The 21,384-nt window shown below is 39.2% G+C and overlaps 1 protein-coding gene and 2 non-coding genes across 3 annotated transcripts in view; 2 read left to right on the forward strand and 1 right to left on the reverse strand.

Annotated features, from left to right (window-relative positions):
• The window catches only part of KNL1 (kinetochore scaffold 1), a 64,544-nt gene extending 53,634 nt beyond the window's left edge, over window positions 1–10,910 (reverse strand). Inside the window, exons 1-4 of the mRNA XM_032624410.1 lie at window positions 10,775–10,910; window positions 5,694–5,747; window positions 4,584–4,623; window positions 2,550–2,615 (exon numbers count right to left, since the gene is read on the reverse strand). Of these exons, the coding sequence (XP_032480301.1) occupies window positions 2,550–2,615; window positions 4,584–4,623; window positions 5,694–5,728 (141 nt within the window). The 5' untranslated portion in view covers window positions 5,729–5,747; window positions 10,775–10,910. The remainder of the gene's footprint in view (window positions 1–2,549; window positions 2,616–4,583; window positions 4,624–5,693; window positions 5,748–10,774) is intronic.
• A 334-nt stretch (window positions 10,911–11,244) lies between these two features.
• TRNAS-GCU lies at window positions 11,245–11,326 on the forward strand. Its single transcript has one exon. It is a non-coding gene; the product is annotated as a tRNA-Ser (tRNA).
• A 2,233-nt stretch (window positions 11,327–13,559) lies between these two features.
• On the forward strand, window positions 13,560–13,679 carry LOC116750258. The gene has a single exon (XR_004348955.1). It is a non-coding gene; the product is annotated as a small nucleolar RNA SNORA26 (small nucleolar RNA).
• Window positions 13,680–21,384: the final 7,705 nt, after the last annotated feature.

A 21,384-nucleotide genomic window follows, 5' to 3' on the forward strand; every position in this document is an offset into this window, starting at 1 on the left:
ATTCATCTATCAAAGGACTCTGGGTTGCTTCCACCTTTTGGCTACTGTGAATATCACTGCTATGAACAGTGGTATACATATCTTCAAGACCCTGCTTTCAATTCTTTTGGGTATACACCCAGAAGTGGAATTGCTGGATCATATGGTAATTCTATTTTAATTTTTGGAGGAACCACTGTTTTTTACAGCAGCTGCACCATTTACATTCCCACCAACAGTGCACAAGGGTTCCAATAACTCCACATCCTAGCCAACACTTTCTATTTTCTGTTTGTTTTCTGTTTTTAATAGTAGTCATCCTAATGGGTATGAGTTGATATCTTACTGTGGTTTTGATTTGCATTTCCCTAATGATTAGTGATGCTGAGCATCTTTTCATTATAATATACTACTTTTATTTTCCCTCATCTTCCTTAACAACGGCAAACATTTTTACTCACGTAGATACCGAACACAAAAAGCAAAAGACAAAAACAAATGAAATACATAGAGAATTTTAACTGTGCTAATTCTGGATAACTGAGGACAAGTTTTGTTAAAACAAAGAATCATCCTCTCTGTTAAGATCTTTGGCAGACATTACGGGCAGCTTTGAGCTTAATAATGACAATATTATGGACATAGTAAATACTACTATATTTCTTACTAAAAACCCCTGAAATTTGTGTGGTATATTGGAAAGAGCACTGAGTTAGAAATTAGGAGATTAGAGCTCCAATTTGAAGTTTGCCACTAACTGTGTGGGCTTAGACAAAACATTTAACATCTCTGGACCTCATATTTCTCATCTATATAATGAAGGAACTAGATTCAAGATTAGTATTGAGGTCCTGTTGTTTTTAAAGCTCTATGAGTCTATGAATCTGTAATTTACTCATTCAAACATTCATTAAATTTAAAAAACCCACACATACCAAATCCCATGCTGAGTGATGGAAAAAGACTGGTAAAGGAAACAATACAGTCCTTACTCTAATGCAGATTAATGGTGAAACAGATTAAAACAAAAAATCCACAAAAATATAAAATTCAAAGTGTAATGAGTGGTGTGAATAAAAACTGTATATAAAAAAATAATTTAGCCTGATAATCATGGAAGATTTCTTTGAGGAAGTACATTTGAGACCTGAAGGATTAGTTAGTAGTCAGATGAAGAGTTGGGCAGAGGGAAAACATTCTAGGCAGAGCATGTGCAAAGGCCCTGAGGCAGGGAAAGGCTTGATGTATTTGAGAAATAGAAAGATAAGAGAGGCAGAAGTAGTGTAAGCACTCAGAATTATATGGTCTCCAAAACTATATGCATTTCATCCATCAACAAAATGTACTGAAAGTGAACTATATACCAGGCATAATATATTAAAAAACACATAACGAAGTCCTGACCTCAGAGAGTTCTCAATTTAGAATGGACATTAGTAAACAATTACAATAGAAGATGTTAAGGGATGATTTTCTGAGAGAAATGATACCAAAACTGAGTCTTGAAAACAAATAGGAATTACCAGAGAAACAGGACTACAGGGCTTCCCTGGTGGCGCAGTGGTTAAGAGTCCGCCTGCCAATGCAGAGGACACAGGTTCGAGCCCTGGTCCAGAAAGATTCCACATGCCACGGAACAACTAAGTCTGTGAGCCACAATTACTGAAGCCCATGTGCCTAGAGCCCATGCTCCACAACAAAAGAAGCCACCGCAATGAGAAGTCTGCACACCGCAACGAGGAGTAGCCCCCGCTCGCCGCAACTAGAGAAGGCCCATGTGCAGCAACGAAGACCCAACGCAGCCAAAATTAATAAATTTTAAAAATAGAGGACTAAAAATATATGATAAACCAAGTATGATAAAATATTAATTATAGAATCTAGGTAATGACTATATGAACATTCACCCTAAAATTCTTTCTACTTTACAGTGTGTTTGAAAAAAATTTTTTTAATAAAATATTGGCAGATAAATGAAGAATGAGGGACTAGCCATCTAGACAGAGGTAACATCACATGTAAATACCTGCAGGCTTGACAGTTCATGTCTGTTTGGGGAATGGTAAACAGTTCTGAATGGTGAGATACATGTATAAGAGTGGCAAGAAAGAAGTCTGGAAAAGCAAATAGGGGTTAAAAATCAAGAGTGCCAGCTTGCTCAAGTGTTTGAATTTTAACCTTAAGGCCATGGGATGCTTACTTGTACATATTCAGTTGAGAATCATTTATGACATTCTCCCTTCATATAGCTAATAAAGTTTCTAACTATTAAAAATATCACTGACAAAAAAAAAAAAAATATATATATATATATATCACTGAGGGCTTCTGTGGTGGTGCAGTGGTTGAGAGTCTGCCTACCAATGCAGGGGACATGGGTTCGTGCCCCGGTCTGGGAAGATCCCACATGCCGTGGAGCGGCTGGGCCTGTGAGCCATGGCCGCTGAGCCTGCACATCCGGAGCCTGTGCTCCGCAATGGGAGAGGCCACAACAGTGAGAGGCCCGCGTGCCGCAAAAGAAAAAATCACTGAAAATAGTCATCCATAAAGCATTTGTACCAGAGACTTACCTGAACAGTTTCATTCCCATTCCCACCTCTGAGGTCCTGAAGAGGACTCCTTGGGGGTTTCAAAATCTAGAACAGAATTATTCAAGAAAATCTGCATTTCAAAATCTAGAACAGAATTATTCAAGAAAATCTGCAATGTCTATTAATAATCACTTCATTTCAAGTTATACCATGAGCAGAAAGGTAGAGATGCTAAAATTCCTGTAAAAACCTCTAAAACTCCTCAAACTCATATTGCTCAGTGGTATACTTTGTGGCTGCTTTAAATATTCAGCATCTATTCCCTTCTCCTCGCCCACATTCCCCAATTATTTTGCCTACTCTCATCCCATGTGGTCTCAGTAAAGCTCTACTCCAACTCTAGGGTTCAACAGGTAGCCCTGGCTGAGAACAATCTGCACATGATATTCTTTTGTCAATAGTGACCGGTTTGGTAATGAGGACTTGACCCATATCAAGATATGGTCAAGACAATCAAGCCAACATGATTCAATCCTGAGTATTCTGTTTCCTTTGTGTTTTATCCTGAGGAAATAGACACTATTTTTCATTTAGGACTTGAACCTGGAAGTTGGGAGAGCTAGATGTACTGTAGTATTCACAGAGGGAGAGCCCGTTCTGATAATGGAGATTACCCAGAGAAAGGGATCAGAGTAAAAAGAATGAAATCCTAGTACTGGTGATCATGTCCAGTACTTTCACCATAAGTATATTTGTCACAGACATCTTTGCTGCAAACATTTTTGCTGCATAACTAACTGGCCGTAAGGCAATTTTGCTATAAAAGATAAAAGAGGGACATTAAAGAGGACATAATGAAACATGAAAAATGAATAAGAAAGTTAAAGACTTTATTGCAAGATATGAAATACTTGAATACATTTAAAATGTGTGTAGATTCATGGCAATACTGAGCAAATAACTGATTTTATTTTGTGGGTTGTACCTAAGCACTTGCCTTCTGTCTTTTGCTCATAGTATTTTATACATTTTTTAGTTTATTGATTCGTTCCCTTCATTTGGCATCGTGCTTTTTCATTTTCATTAAAATTTCTTTATTCATTAAGACAAATTATCAGTTTCCAAATACTAGGATACATATTTGTAACTGAGCTTTGTATTGCATTATAAAACCCTTCCACACAGTTGTTTGTTCTTGGCATAATGCCATATGTCTGTTGAGAGATGTTCCAAAATTCTGTGGGAGAAATGGGTTCAACTCTGCCTTGGAGACCTTGGCGTATCTCAGATTTATGTAATATAAAAATGAGAGTACTGCATCAATGAAGAAATGAAATCAAACTATCAATTAGTTATTTAACCTTTACAGCTAAATTGCACTGCTGCCAATTAGTTATGTGGCAAAACTGTTTGTGGCAAAGATACTTACAGTGAAAGTACCCTACAACCTCTGGTGCTACTGTTGGAACACCTGATTGGTTAAATTGTGCCTAACATCATCCCTATCTTTGGATTTTTTCAATTTCATAACCCAATAAATTTTGTGCTTAAATCAGTTTGAGTTGGATTATTGTGTGTCTTGCTACAGCTTTGTACACATTTAAATATATTTTTTAAACAGCTTTATTAAAGTATAATTTACACAGCATAGAATATATTAAATTACCATGAAACCCATAAAATAGGAATTTTAGTATATTTACAGAATTGTGTAATCAGGTTAAATTTTTTTTTTTTTTTTTGTGGTATGCGGGCCTCTCACTGTTGTGGCCTCTCCTGTTGCGGAGCACAGGCTCCGGATGCGCAGGCTCAGCGGCCATGGCTCACGGGCCCAGCCGCTCCACAGCATGTGGGATCTTCCCAGACCGAGGCACGAACCTGTGCCCCTGCATCGGCAGGTGGACTCTCAACCACTGTGCCACCAGGGAAGCCCAGGTTAAATATTTGAGTCTTTATCCAGAGAGCAACAGAAGCCAGGGGGATTGGGATGGTGATGTCATTCAAAATTACTGTGGTATGTAGTCATTATTCAATAAAAGGTAACAATTATTAGCTCAAATAAGTGTTTCTTACTGAGGAATGTCGTCTTCTAACAGGTCTCTCTACATTGTCACTGAAAGAGGAAAAAAAATTTATATACACAGCGGTAAAAAACAATTTCTAACACCCATCATTACAACATCCCTTACGTGCTTTTAAATTGGTCATCACTTAACACTTGGCGTCACTTTCACTTAATAAAATTTATATTACAAGACTTAAATTCAGTATTTAGAAAGTCAGTGTTTTAAAATACATATGGTATACCATAAGACTATCTCTTGAAAAACAATCAGTAAAACATAATTTACCATATTGATTTATATAAGCATAATTATAAGATAAATGGACCAAACGAAAAAAAAAAAAAGAAAGGGAATTCTCTGGTGGTCCAGTGGTTAGGACTCAGTGCTTTCACTGCTATAGCTGTGGTTCAATCCCTGGTCAGGGAACTAAGATCCTGCAAGCCGCAGTGCAGCCAAAAAAAAAAAAAGAGATAAATGGACCATAAATCAAGAGACTCTAGTTCTGGTTTTACTACAGTGTGATTTTTAGAGCAGGTTTTGAATATTCAACTGGCTATGGTAGCCAAACAGACAACTTAGTCTGGTTTCCTTCCTGCCTGGTTTGATCATCACAGCTATTATGTACTCTGCTCAGGTTAGTTGTTGCCAAGCAAGAATATGAGCCCAGTGTTGCACCACTTGATTTTTCAGGAAAAGCTGAAAATCTAATTATTGTATGAAATCTTGAAATTTTGGCAATTAATTCAAAAATTAAAAAACATTGTTTATTGTTTAGACAATTTTTTCTTTGTCATATATATATATGCCTGTAGGCTGTAAACTGCCACTAGTTTGTGATGCCAACTTTAGACAAATCATTTCATTTCTTCGGGCCTCAATTTTCTCATCCTTAAATTGAAGAGATAGGAAGTGGTCTCTAAAGTCCCTCTCAGTTTTGACTCTAGATGAGTTTATATAAAGATATGGCAGGGAGTGCTGTGACTTTGTAACATTTACTTCTTTTCCCTGGAACAGACTGGGAAAACATTTCAGAAGTTATAAACATGTCTTACTAATTGGAAAAGTATCTTTCCCTGATAAAGAGTTGAACATTTTTAGCTGCATTTCCCAAACTTACTTTTCTTCATTAGCCTCTGAAGACATCCCATCCATTTTCGAAGAAAAACTGTTTCTGTAACAAATACACAATATGAGAAAACGTGAGAAAAAAGGAAGAGAAGTTGTAATCTGTGAAGAGATTAAGAGCAGAGCAGAGTTGTAATCAGGATTACTTTCTGTGGGAGAGCCAAAAAAAGTAAAAACTTCACTATGGGGCTATGAAACATGAGAAATTTTGAGGATTTTAAACTATTCTCTAATAATGACCAATCCTAGAAAATTCTCATATTCAAGAGGAAATCAGTGACTAACTCTGATTGGAATGATATGGACTTTAACGGTTCAAATAAAAATTTGTCCTAGTTTATATGAGTTTATGGATTATATAATAATTCAATCTCAAAATATAGTCAATCAGCTATCAAAATACTGATATTTGCATAAAGTAGATTTGCATAAATGCATATTTATCTTATGAAAATTTAACTTTAAGTACTCGAGCAAAAAAAAATTTAAGGCATAAAAATAACATTTTAGGGGCTTCCCTGGTGGTCCAGTGGGTAAGACTCTGCACTCCCAATGCAGGGGGCCCAGGTTCGATCTCTGGTTGGGGAACTAGATCCCTTATCCTTCTGCAACTAAGTCTGCATGCTGCAACAAAGAGCTGGGGCAGCTAAAATAAATAAATAAATAAATAATTGAGGGAAAAAACATTTTAAACAGCGTAGTTGATTATGTTTACAATTTCACTCAATGAGTATCTGTCTTGGAAAGAGTGTGCAATAAGAAGCATAACCTGAAGTTTCTTTAACTGGTCTTATCTTCTACCTATCCATGCCTATATTTTCACTTTATGCATTTTAACCTTAGAACTTTATCCCTGGGTAAGAAAAAATTCCATTGCAGATTTCAAAAAATAGAATAGCTAGAGATTCTGACTCAACAATATGAGCATTTCTACTAAATACTAAATTAATACCACATACATATGGACTTCCCTGGTGGCACAGTGGTTAAGAATCCGCCTGCCAAGGCAGGAGACATGGGTTTGAGTCCTGGTCCGGGAAGATCCCACATGCCACAGAGCAACTAGGCGTGCGCCACAACTACTGAGCCTGCACTCTAGAGCCCGCGAGCCACAACTACTGAGCCCACGTGCCACAACTACTGGAGCCCACGCGCCTAGAGCCCGTGCTCCGCAACAAGAGAATCTACTACAATGTGAAACCGGCGCACCGCAACAAAGACCCAAGGCAGCCAAAAATAAATAAATAGATGGATAGATAAAAAGACTAAAATACTTAGAAAAAAATAAAATACCACGTACACAAACTGTCAGAATCAATGTTCTTACACTTTTAGCAATAAGTAAAAAACCAAAACAACAAAAAAACAGGTACTTAAAAGATATCTTATTTTACATGCTTTCATCATATATAACAAGTCAAATTAAAGAATACTTCATAATGAACTTGAACCTGAAGTGAAAGTCTGCTTATTTTTCAGTATTGATTTATTTAATTAGCTGTTAATATAGATATAAGGTGATGGGTATCTTCTAGGATTTGATCTCTGACCCTCTCCTTTTGTCCTCCATCACTTTCTCAGTCTGTTTATCCATTCTTCTGGTTTCACTTACCTCCTGTTCACAGATAACACCTATATCTACTTAAAATAATATTTTTATTTTTTATTTAATTTAATTTATCTATTTTTTTGCGGTACACAGGCCTCTCACTGCTGTGGCCTCTCCCGTTGCGGCGCACAGGCTCCGGATGCAGGTGGAGGTGGTTGCGGGTAAGAGAGTTTTTTTTTTTTGGTTGCTTTGGGTCTTCACTGCTGCTCATGGGCTTTCTCTAGTTGTGGCGAACGGGAGCTACTCTTTGTTGCAGTGTGTGGACTTCTCATTGCGGTGGCTTCTCTTGTTGCGGAGCACGGGCTCTAGGTGTGCAGGCTTCAGTAGTTGCAGCATGCAGGCTCTAGGGTGCACGGGCTTTAGTAGTTGTGGTGCTCGGGCTCAGTAGTTGTGGCTCGAGGGCTCTAGAGCGCAGGCTCATTAGTTGTGGCACATGGGCTTAGTTGCTCCGCAGCATATGTGATCTTCCCGGACTAGGGCTCGAACCCATGTCCACTGCATTGGCAGGTGGATTCTTAACCACTGTGCCACCAGGGAAGTCCCAAGAGAGCTTTCTTTCGATATAAAATAACTAACTTAAAGTAGTGAAGGTGGTTGCTTTTGGGAAAGAGGATAGTATGTAATAACTTAAATTTTTAAATTAAAAATATTTTTGGGGGGCTTCATGATCTATGTCTTGCATTTTTTTCTTCTTTTGGAAATATTTTCAAATTCAGTGATATATTAAAAATTCACAGATTAAAAATAGTAAATACGGGCTTCCCTGGTGGCGCAGTGGTTGAGAGTCCGCCTGCCGATGCAAGGGATGCAGGTTCGTGCTCCGGTCCGGGAAGATCCCACATGCCGTGGAGCGGCTAGGCCCGTAAGCCATGGCCGCTGAGCCTGCGCGTCCGGAGCCTGTGCTCCGCAACGGGAGAGGCCACAACAGTGAGAGGCCCGCGTACCGCAAAAAAAAAAAAAAGTAAATACTATCAAATCAGGATCACCTAAACATCTTCATTGTTTGAAACAGTCATCGTGCATCATTCTTGTTTAGCCTGCAGACCAGCTGGCACTTGATTAAGTAATAAGATTCAAAGCTTATTGATGTCCTCTTTTAAAAATATTCTATTCAGTACCTATCTGTAAGTTCCACCTCCAACAGAAACAGGAGACTCCAGGTTCTCACATTAAGCTTCACGTGTAAAATGCTATTATGGTTGAACTTTTGATCACTGTCACATTAATTGATTACTGATTGGTTCCAGAACTGTGCACTTAGCACACAGGTAGGGGTGCTACAGCTTACTCACAAAGGTGTTCTGGGATATTTTGAACTTTTGAGAGAAACAACAATTCTCAACATCTATACATCACTGCTAGCTCAAAATAGTACCCATTCACATTACATTAGTTTTGATAACATATTATCGCAAAGCTGGATTTTTGGCAGTTCCTGTGATATAAAGCAAGTACTTTTGATCAATGTGGTACTGGAAATGAGGGTGGCAGTATCCAATCTGATTCCAAAATCTAAAAGGTGTGCAATATTCAACAGGCACACATATCCAATTAGTAAATAATTGTAAGTATTTATGAATAAAATTAAAATATTATCTTTTACTTCAATTTATGTATATTATTTTTTTCAAATGGCTACTAAGCAGGTAGAATCACTTAACAACAACTTCTAAAATTGTTTGGACCTAAGCACTTAATAAATATTGATAGAACTGTTAGGTATTTCTTTTGTCCTAGGGGCACAATGAGCCAAGAAAATTTGGGAACTACTAGTCTAAATAATCCAGAGGTCCACAAACTACAGCTGCTGGGCCAAATGGGCCTTTAACAGTAGTTTTTTACATTTTAAATCAGTTACAGAGAACAAAAAAAAAGCATAGAAAGAAGAAATGTGACAGAGATCATGTAGACCATGGAGCCTGCAAAACCTGAAAATCTACTATCTAGCTATTTGTCCACTCCTCCATTTACTTCACCACTATCTAGAATTAATATATTTCATAGTGTCCAATGATATAGATTCTAGATCTGTGCTGTCCAATACAGAACAGGTCTAGAGTCTATATCATTTAAATTTAAATTAATTAAAATGAAATAAAATTTACAATATAGTTCTTGTTACAATAGACACATTGCAGGTGTTCATCACATGGGACTAATGAGTACCGTGTTAGTGCAGAAATAAAACATTACCATTAACAATGAAAGTTTTATTGGCCAGCACTGTCCTACTAACAATAACTAGAGTGTCTTCTACCATCTCTTACTTAGCATCAAACACATCATTAATACTACCACTCCAAATATTTTTACTCAGTTTACATCTATTTGTCAATCTTGTAAACATTTCTAGCCATTCACATAGTCAAAAAGAATTATACTGCTTTGAACCCAAACTTTAATTAGCAAAATCTTACGTTAACTCCTCATCTCTATAAATCATTCTTCCCTTCAAGTTCCACCTCAAATACCACTTTCTCCAAGAAGCCTCCTTTAGTCTCCATTGCCAAAAAGCATCAGATAACCTTTTCTGTGCTCCCATATTCCTTTAGAATGTCCTATAAACCTTTACATTGTCCTGTTTTATAGTTATCTGTGTATATTAATTCTTTCCCGTTCTGGACTGTAAACCCTAGATGAGGGACTCAATCATCCGCTCCCAGCCCTGGCACAAGACAACAAAGAACCCAATACAAATCTGAGGAATTCGACTTATTCAACTAAACCGAAAACTTCAATCTTAATACCTATAGTAAATTCTGCTTTGGTCTTCTCTGTCATCTCTCTATAAACCTATCTTCAAAATTCCAATCGGCAATGTATTTTTTTAGAACTTTTTCTTAAACTCCAGTATTGAGATAAACAGCAAGAAAAGACTCCTTAACTCTGGCCTAATAATGGACAGAGGAAGACTTTTTAAAAACTTATTTGTGGTGTACTAATATTGGCTTTATTTATGTTATTACATCCGCCGGAAACCCAAAATCTGCTCAGTGCTGCTAACACTCGATCAGACATTGTAAATAAACCATAAGCCGAGAGTTTAAAATCACTTATTGCTGTCACTTCATTTATAGCTAAGAAAAGATTGAGTAAGAAGTGCGAACAGCCGCGAGTTCCCCAAGGAAAAGAAACTGGGGTGCGAGGAAGAGTACCGGAACCTTGACAGAAGATGGCGGGGCGGGGCGCCGCGGGCCGGGACGCCGCGGGCCAGCGAGCCGGGTGCCCCTCGCCGTGGGGCCCAGGTGTGGACGGGGACTGCTAGGGAGGAGGGAGGCGGCACATGTGCAGGCCGAGGTGAGGAAAAAAAGAGCCCCGCACCCGCGGAGAAGCGTCTGTACCTAAGCCCAGCGAGCTCCGAGGCAGTTTGACTGTAGGAGTGTCTCCCACCTCCCACCGCGGGGCCTTCAGACCGCTCAGACAAAACCTAAATCCCTCCGCGCGAAGCCCAGGCCGAAAGTTACCCGCCGCGGCCCAACTGCTTGAGAAATTCTCCTCAGACTTGTTTGGCGTCCGCACGCTTCTCAGAGAGGCATCTCACCGCCACCCCTCGACGTCACCTCACAACACCCAGACGGCCTCAGTGAAGCATTCAAATCTAACCGCCTAGTTGGAGCGCATGCGCAAAACCGCTCAACGCGTGGGCCCCGCCCCTTAGGCTCCAGAGCCTTCCTAAGACTCCTTTAATCAAACTTCCTTTGCAACCTGTATGCCGATTTTATTTCTTTCAAGGTTATCTCATTTTCTACCGAATTTTCCTTTGTCCATTCCCATTGTAGATCCCCCACAGTATGGGAGCGGCCATCTTCTTTTGATTTCTTGCTATCAAAAGGATAGGAGCTTTGCTTCCGTACAAAATGGCGGCTTCTATCACATTGCGTCACATCCCCCTAGTTTTGCTCCCTATAGCTAGCAGGAAACAGGAGGTTTCGGGGACGAGGTGGCCGAGTGGTTAAGGCGATGGACTGCTAATCCATTGTGCTCTGCACGCGTGGGTTCGAATCCCATCCTCGTCGAGGAACTGTTTTTGCCTCTGATTTGAACAGATAAACGTAAATTTGCTTGCGGAATGGAAACAGTTGAATATTTGTTCCAGGTATGATTTACTACTCAATTTACTCTAGCACAATTACCCTCCTGTTTGAATCTTTGAAAGAAGGGTTCGGGAGCATTGTGACCTCGCAGATAAAGAAAAAGTTGGGAAAGAGACATTTCCTGGGATTCGGAGTTTAATTATAAAATGGATTTAATGTCTTTTTAATGAAGTAAACAACAGTGCATAGAATTCCACGATTATTACTGTTCCCATATGTTCCAGTTGTGGTCTGGTCAATATTAATTAACCCAGCTCCTGATTGAGGAACTTCAATTACTGTGGATTCTTACCCCAGGGTTTTCACTTCAAAAGCTACCGCGAGACAGTGTTGAGGATTTTCTTCCAGCCCCCAGCAGGCTGCAGGTGTTCAAGAAAAGTATTCGACATTAAAAAGATGTTGACAACACGTGGAAACTTGGTAGTATCTAGAAGCCAGAGACTGAACGTCTACCTTCCCAAAGGAGAAGGTCTTAATTCCTCTCTTGGATTTAAGCAAAGAGGGAAAAACAGGGAGTAGAAAAAGAATAGATTCCCCTCTTGAAAGGTCATCGGGCAGATTCATTCAACTCACATTTAACAACCTTCATTTATCCAGTATTTATCTACAGGCAACACAATGAATTACAGCACTTTAATTAACCATAACCCTGTGATCACGATAAACATTTTTATTACTCCATTTTATAAATGAGGACACTGAAAGATAAACTTGCCCAAGGTTATACAGCTTCTGTAATTGCAGAAAAGGCATTGTAACCCAAGTCTGTCGAACTCTGGTGGCTGTTAACATCATCCTCTGTGGTGCTGGAAGTTAGTAAAAAGTGCTCATCAATCCCTTGCGGTGATGGTTTACACATTCTCTCTGCAGTGTGCGGTATCCCAGAACCTGGCACCGGGCAGGTGTCTTCAGCAAAGTTCTTAGCCCTCAGGGTGGAATTCAGGCTCCAGTGGCTCCTCCTTGTCAATCCAAATCCCTTGGGAATGTTGATACCTGCCTGGGCTGAGGACTGAGGGTCACCCCAGTACCTGCCTTCAGCCTTGCTCTGTAATCCATTCACCACTCTGCTGCTAGGAGGTGTTTCTACCGGGATTCTACTAACTCCCAAGGGGTCCATGGATAGAATTCAATTGGTTACTTCGTTAGGGAAAAAACTGCAGCTTTATTTTCATTCATCTCTAATTGAAAGCACTTCCTTCAATAAAGATAAGCAGCAAACTACAGTAATATTAACCTTACCCGTGATTTTTGTCACCAATAGAAATAACAGATAATGTTATATCACATTACTGTTACTGCTTTATGCTCATTACTACTACTTCAAGATAATGGTAGTTGTTGGACCTGCCATTAGATCTTGTAAATTTATGCATTCATAAGAAAGTACATGCATTATACTATTAGATCACAGATTTTTTTAATTTTAAAATTTATTTTATTAAAGTATAGTTGATTTACAATGTTGTGTTAATTTCTGCTGTAAAGTGATTCAGTTATATGTATATATACATTCTTTTTCATATTCTTTTCCATCGTGGTTTATCAGAGGATATTGAATATAGTTCCCTGTGCTATACAGTAGGACCTTGTTGTTTATCCATTCTATATATAATAGTTTGCATCTGCTAATCCCAACCTCCCAATCCATCCGTCCCCACCCCTCTTCCCCCTTAGCAACCACAACTCTATTCTCTATGTCTGTGAGTCTGTTTCTGTTTCGTAGATAAATTCATTCGTGTCATAGATTCCACATATATGTTACATTAGATTCCACATGTAAGTGATATCATATGGTATTTGTCTTTCTGTTTCTGCTTCACTTGGTATATCACAGATTTCTGAACTATTTTGATAGCTGTATTGCAACTTAACTGGTTGACTGTCTATTACAACAAACTTAATTTTATGCATTTAAAAACAATATTCTGAGAAGGGACCCATAGGCTTTACCAGACTACCAAAGATCTATGTCACAAAAAAGGTTAAGAGCCCCTGAGAGATTTTTCTGAAGTGCCCTCAAGACATTGATCTTAACCTTCCTCTCAACTAGGCCTTGCTCTCTCTGGACAAAGCTCATGCTTACAGTAAGTCTTGTTATGACAGTCCCAGTTTTTGCATTTCTTTGATCTCTTCATGTATAAGAACTGTGCTTATTTTACCTGTTTCTGAAAGAATCAAAAGGATTCAGGCTAACACAGAAGGGTAAAGTAAGTCTCTTTAAAACCCAGAGAAAAGATTGTAAAACTCCTCTTGAATCCTGTCTGGAGTCACAGCTGGGAAAAAAAAAGGATTAACAACATGCCAGTTTATTTAAAAGCCTGAGGCCAGGGATGTGGGGACTTGGATTAGTAGTAATGGAGAAAAATTTATCAATGTAATGAAGGAAGGCAGTAAAGTGTTAGAGGCGCCATCTACTGGAGAAGCTGTAACTGAAGACTTGGACAAGATAGTTCTGCCTGAATGGCTCATAGTTTTGAAATATCCCCATTACTCCCCCAAATTTGTCAACAAACCACAGCTCAAGGAAATCATTCTCCATCAACACCAGGGTTCTTCACAAGTCCTATCCTGAACTATTGCAGGACCTCTCACCTCTGGAAGACCAGGAGAAAAAGAACCATTGCACAGCCAGATGCATTACCAAGATATTCCAGCTCTCCTGTTACTTCGGTGCCAGGGAATGGATCTTCATTCTCTGAGTCCAGCTTCAAGAAGACCCATTCTCTCTGGAGAATGAGGTGCTCTGGGAAGAACTGTCCAGTGTTTACTTGGTGATGGTCTGCTGCCTGGGCAGATCCTTATGTGTCAGCAGCCCTCATGGACAAATCTCTGAAGGAAGAAGTGAAATCCAGGATTTTTTTTTTTTTTTTGGTGTGCCTCCAGTTTGTTTCTTAACTCTTACAAGAGAAACTCAGACCCAGGGCTGCAAGACTTAACAAAGATTGGTTTTGAGAGGCAGGCAATATCAGAAGTGAATTCATTCTGTTTCTTACCATTAGGAAGTATGGTCCCACTGAGAATCATCTCTGGGAAGACAGTTGTGACAAGACGTGGAGAAGTTCAAGAATGAATCCAGGCATTCTTCTCTGAGTCTGCAACATCAACTCAAAACTTATTTTTTCCTCAAATTATTCCCTCAGCTGCATGCTATCATATGAAAACATCCATGTTGCCATAACAACTTCTGGGAATGCCTACTAAGCTGAAAACTAAACAATATTTAGTTTTGTTTAGTAGATCGATATTGAAGATTGATAGAGCAAAAATTGAAATCTAGTTTATAGTAAACTTCTTCAGGAAGACAAAGTGAATAAATGCCAATAGACTAGGGGAAAGGGGGAATAACACTTGCTTATATCCCATGCTTTGTATCTTCTGCAGAGATAGCTATGGATAGATAGCAAGCAAGAACCAGTTACATACACCTTTCCTTCTCATCACAGTGAGGATGAGCAATGCCCCAGATTTCAAATTTCAAATATTCATTTGAAATCTCCAGAATGAAGTAAAACTGGGTCAAACCCAACTTCAGTAGGTGAAATTAATGGATGAAGGACCTGAGGACATGACTGATGATTCCATGGAGTTAGAAGCAATAATTTCTTTTCTGATTTTGGTACTATGGAGTAGTAAGTTTTTCATATTTCTCTTTGGGCTAAATAAAAGGTCATTGACTCTAAGCACTTTTTTCCCCTCTGGCTTTCTCAAAGATTCTGACTTTCTTAAGTATTTTTACCTGAATCTTTTAATTTACATTTATCAATTCTAGATCAGATGCCTTCAGTTAATGCTTAGAAAGTTACGACGGACAAATGAAGGCTATATTTGTTCTGAACTATGACAGCATACTGAGTGATAACAACAGACCAGTAACAATTCCAAGTCATCTCAATGATCAACTTTCTGTTGATGGCTAATACAGATATAGATTTTAAATTCTGATTTTTAAATACTTGAATAATATAGAAACTTGACACCTAAAATAAAATTTTGCTTTCAGAAAACTGAAATAGCTCCTTGACAGTAGTTTCTATGTACTCACTACAAGGATCACTTAAAATCAACTCTCCTTTCAATGACTGTCAGTAATCATTTTTTGGTATAACCCAGCAAGTAACAGAGGCAACCTTTATTTTAGCCCATGATGTAGGACTTAATTTTATTTTTCTTTTGGCTTAAACAACAGAAATTATCTCATAGCTCTGAGGACTGGAAGTCTGAGATCAAGGTGTCAATAGGGTTGGTTCCATCTGAGGACTGTGAGAGTGAATCTGTTCCACATCTCTTTTCTAGCTTCTGGTGATTTTCTGGCAATCTTTAACATTCCTTTGCTTGTAAAATTCTTAATCCTTATAATTTTGCCTCAATTCTGATTCTGGACAATTTAGCAATTAGGATGAAATATAAAGCTATTCTTACTCCATTTCAAATGTTGGAAAGTTTACAAGAAAAAAGAACCAGAAAAATTGTATCATTTATTGTTTACTTGAATTAATGAAGTATTTTCAAGAATTTTGTGTCTAGATGTCACATTAATAAAGTGTTAGGAAATGCAATGCACAGGGCTCTCTTTGTGTCTGAAAGTATGCCAAATCTAGAATACCAAAACTCTAAACTGCTTTTAGATCTCTCAGCTCTGTTATGATAAAGAAGCATTATTTGAATCTGCTAAGGCATATTACAGTGGTCAGTCACTTTTGCAAATTATTATATATTGCTTATCATTACTGTTTCCAAAATTCCAGACATATGGTGCTCTTTTTCCATCGCTGGTGAAAGCGACCCACGGCCGAGGCACTTGGGAGTGGTACCCACCAGCTGCATGGAGGTCAAATAGACCTTGGGAGTTGTGCAGTGCGTGACCAGGAGAATCACTATTTCAGAGATAACCAAAGGTTAAAAAAAGAGAGAGATCTTTTAACGATTAAAAAATTTTTTTTACCTTGAAAGGTATTATACATACAATGATATAATACATACATGTAATATATTGTTTATGTATAGTTTAAAAGCATAAAACCAGTACAATTTATATACAACCCAGCTAAAGAAATGGAATATTACTAGGACCTTTGAAGCTTCCTGTGTGCCCCTCCCTGCTCGCATCCTCCCACCAAAGAGAAAACTACTTCACTGAATTTTGTGTTATTCATCCTTTTACTTTTCTTTACCAAATATACATATACATACATACATATATATAACATTTTAGGAATATATATTTGTCTTGTCTGTTTTTGAATTTTATATAAATGGAATCATTCATCTGTGACTTCTTTCACTCAACACTGTTTTATCCATATAATTCATTCATTTTTACTGCTGCTTATTATACAATTATCTGAATATATAATTATCTATCCATTGTCTTATGGACAGATACTTCAGTTGTCTCCAGTTTTTTGCTATTATAAGAATGCTGCTATACATATATATATATATATATATAAAACCCTCATTTATATATATAAAACCTTCATTTTAAACCTGAGGAAAGTGAACCACAGAGAAATTGGTAACCTGCTCAAAGCTATGATAAGTGGAAGGGCCAGGATTTGAACAGGCAGCCTGGCCCCAGAGCTTGTGCTCCTGTTCACGTGCTAGGCTGCTCAGCAGTGAGCTGCAAAGGATATTATTTCTAAAGTAAGTGATAGTGAAGGGGGGAGGGTACTTCTGACCTTTAAAGTCCCATTCATAGAATATCATATCTGACTGTGAAACTGCATATAGTATATCACAACCAAGTCATTCTTTGCTTTGCTAACAGAAAGAATTTCTGGCAAAGGAAGGAAGGAAGGGAGGGAGGGAGGAAGCGAAAAAGATGAAGAAGGAAAGAAGGAAGGAAGGGAAGGGGAGGAAAGAAAGGGGAAAGAATTTCAACAAAAATACAGATAAGAAGAGCAACAAAATATCTGCTGACCTGGGGCTTCCCTGGTGGCGCAGTGGTTAAGAATCCGCCTGCCAGTGCAGGTCACACGGGCTCAAGCCTTGGCCCGGGAAGATCCTACGTGCCGCTAAGCAACTAAGCCCATGCGCCACAACTACTGAGCCTGCGTGCCTAGAGCCCGTGCTCCACCACAAGAGAAGCCACCGCACTGAGAAGCCCGCGCACCACAACAAAGAGTAGCCCCCGCTCGCCGCAACTAGAGAAAGCCCGCACGCAGCAACGAAGACCCAAGGCAGCGAAAAACAAATAAATAAATAAAATGTATTTAAAAAAAAAAAAGAATGCTGCTGTGGATGTTTTTATACATGCCTTCTGGGGTACATAACAAGTGTTTCCTCTAGGTATATAGTTACAAGTGGAATCACTGGTCAACTTTAGTAGGCAATTCTTAACTGTTTTGATGTGGTTAATGGCTGATAAAAATGTTAACAGTTTTGAAAACATGGACAAGCTTCAAATGAAAGGAAAAGGAGGGTACACAGAGGGTTTGGAGGGGAGGAAAGCAATAGTCATAATCATAGACAATATTGTTTGCCATGTGCAAAGCAGTGTTCTAAGCAGAATGAGTGCCTCGGTGTTGATACCTCTGACTCCAATAAACTTATCCATCCCAAACCTGGTCACATTCATTAAGCTACTCTGCTTCCATTTTCAATAATTCAATAATATGTTTTCAGTAATTCTGTGCTCTAGAAAATCCTCAGCCCTGAGGACCAGTGATCCAAAGCCTAAAGAGGCTTTGAAATGAGCCCATTTTCTCTAAACTAAGCCTTTGGGAGCAAGACTAACCCAAGCAAACCTAGGTCATCCATTGAGAGATACAGACCTTCTGGGAAACCCATGATTACAACACACAGCTGGAGCTAAAGCCAAACTTGAAAATGCAGTTGCCTAACCAGCCGTTTCAGTCACTACATTCAGCTGCCTTTGCCTCTACCTCTCACACTACTTACAGATGGGAATGTAAATTGGTTTAATCTTTTTGGAGGGTAGAATGGTATTACCTATCAATCAGTATTTAAAGCTATCGACTGCAATTATACTAAAAATTTGTTCTACAGAAGCACCGTGTACAAGTGTGAAAGGATATAAGGATGTTCACTATAGATTGTAATAATGAAAAACTGCAAATACCTAAAATTTCAACAATAGGGGATGGATTAAAGTAAGGTGTAGTCACACAATGGAACACAAGGCAGCTATTATTTTTTAAAAGTCCTAGAGGAAAGCAACTTGCAGAAAAATTTGTAAGGCATGATCCCATTTTTATTTTAAAATACAGATAGATTTATGTATCTATGAAGAGAAAACAGTCCATAAAAAGACCATTTAATTATTAATAGTAGTTACCTCCAGAGTAGGGGTAAGGAGAGGGGGGCTATAATAAAAATTAAATTTTTAAAAAGGGTACCATGGGCTTCGCTGATGGTGCACTGGTTAAGAATCCACCTGCCAATGCAGGGGACATGGGTTCGAGCCCTGGTCCGGGAAGATCCCACATGCCACGGAGCAACTAAGCCCATGCACCACAACTACTGGCCCTGGGCCCTAGAGCCCACAAGCCACAACTACTGAGACCATGTGCTACAACTACTGAAGCCCGCATGCCTAGAGCCTGTGCTCTGCAGCAAGAGAAGCCACTGGCATGAGAAGCCCGCACACCGCAATGAGAGTAGTCCCTGCTCGCCACAGCTAGAGAAAGCCCGTGCGCAACAATGAAGACCCAACGCAGCCAAAAACAAATAAATTAAAAATAAATAAACAAAAAGGGTAACATTTTACAAGGGGAAAAAAATACATTCAAGTCCAGCCAACTGTTAACTAGAGGAAAGACCAACTGGATTCAACCTGAGCTCCTTAAGGGCAATAACTTTCTCACAGATTCTGTACAACTGTTCTAGCACCTAGCACAGTAACTGACTGACACAGAGACCAATTACTTGACGAGCATGTGGAAGGTGGAAGTACACATGCATGTGCACGTACACACACACACAAAACCCCTGTTTCTTAAGTGTCTGCAGACTAGTGGAGTCATGGTAGTCAGGGATTTTTGTTTTCAATAGAGACTGAAGTAGTGCTGCTCAATAGAACTTCGTGTGATGATAGAAGTGCTCTCCACATGTGCTGTGCAATAGACCAAGTGAATTGGACACTGGAAATGTGGCCAGTGCAAGTGAATAATTGCATATTAAATTTTATTTAGTTTTAATTAATTTAAATTTAAATCACCACACATGGCTAGTATTAGACAATGCAGATTTGAAGGATTTGTTGAAATACATAGACTCCTCAGAAAAAAATATGCATACAGAAAATTTTGCACACAATTTCAAGAGATCTGGGGACCCTATCAAGCCCATCCATGTGTCCTTACTTCAAGAACCTCTGAAGCTGACTAAAAGAATGCAAATAAGACAAACAGGACTAGAGAGGGAAAGAAAATGGGCAAAGGTTAATGTTCCCATTCAGAACCCTGGAAGACAACAGACTAGGTATGGAGATAGCCTCTGCCCCCTTCCTCCTCCCGTCACACAGAACATTGACCTCCCTGTATGTTAACTGTTTACTGGTCTTCCCCACATCATGTTGTACACTGCAGACTGTGTACTCCATAAGAGCAGGGACCATATCTATCTTATTCACCATTATATAAACAGAGTCTGGTATAAAATTAATACACAGTTGGTACTCAAATGTCTGCTGAATGAATGAGTTTTACCAGGCATCTGATTTTTGCCAGTCCTAAGAAACCAGAGCTCCTGAGTTAAGGAGGGTCTCAGTGATGAGAGGAACTGGTTGGCTCATAAGAGATTAAAGAGATGGAGTTTTCACAAAGCTGGGCAGATACTCAGATCGATGTGAATCTTGTCTTACCCTGGCTGTTTCTATGCTTTGTAGTTCAGAGCGCCCTGTTGAAATACAAGCCATGCAAAGACTTCCATAGTCAGTGACAGTGAATCATACACTGAGACCAGAGGGCCAAAAGTCCCCAAAACATTTCTCCTTGGGTGCTGCCTCCATCTTCTCTAGCTCTGGGATACGCCTGCCTTCTCTTACATTTCCCCTCTACCTGGAATCCTTCTCATGTCTCTACTGGGCAAATTCTAACTCATTGTTAAATGCCTCTTCCTCTGGGAAATCTGTGCTGGCACTTCCAGACTGAATTATGCCATATGTCCACTGTTCCCTTTGTATTTTGCACACTTAAACATATGTGCTCTATCAGGGCAGAGCCTAGTCATTCATTTCTGTATCCCAGCACTAAATAATGTCTGGCATATAGTAGGTGGTTAACAACCAGTATGAACCACTAAAAGCATATAAACTCAATGTGTTTCTCCACCCACACTACTGTTCAGTATGTGCCATCCTAATGAGTGTGAGGTAATATCTTTGATAGTTTTGATTTGCATTGTCCTGATGTTGAGCATCTTTTCATATGCTTGTTGGCCATTTGTATGGCCTATTTAGAGTATGGGTTTCCTTTTAGGTGATGAAAATGGCTACTATCAAAAAACCAAAGTAACAAGTGTTGGAGAGGATGTAGAGAATTGGAACCCTTGTGCATTGATAAAATTGTAGAATGGTGCAACCACTATAGAGGGCCCTCAAAAAATTAAAAGCAGAAATACCATATGATCCAGCTGAGGGAAACCAAAATGTCACCCCAAAATATGCCCCTTCCTCACTCCCACTGCAGGAGACACGGGTTGGATCCCCAGTCAGGGAACTAAGATCCTGCATGCCCTGTCACACGGCCAAAAAAAGGTTTATGTTAATGCAGTGACTTTTGGAAAACCCTTAAGGATGGGAGCTGGTTGCCAGAGGAACCAACCCTGGAACTTCCAGCACCACCACCAAACTCCAACCTCTGGAAAAGAAAGGCTAGAGTTTGACTTAATAACCAACGGCCAATGATATAATCAGTCATGCCTTGGTAATGAAACCTCCCTAAAAATCTCTAATGACAAGGTTCAGAGAGCTTCCGAGTTGGTGAGCAAGAAGGCATCCACATGCTGGAGAGTGGCAC

The sequence above is a fragment of the Phocoena sinus genome, chromosome 2 (assembly GCF_008692025.1).
Source record: "Phocoena sinus isolate mPhoSin1 chromosome 2, mPhoSin1.pri, whole genome shotgun sequence".
Lineage (NCBI taxonomy): Eukaryota > Metazoa > Chordata > Mammalia > Artiodactyla > Phocoenidae > Phocoena > Phocoena sinus.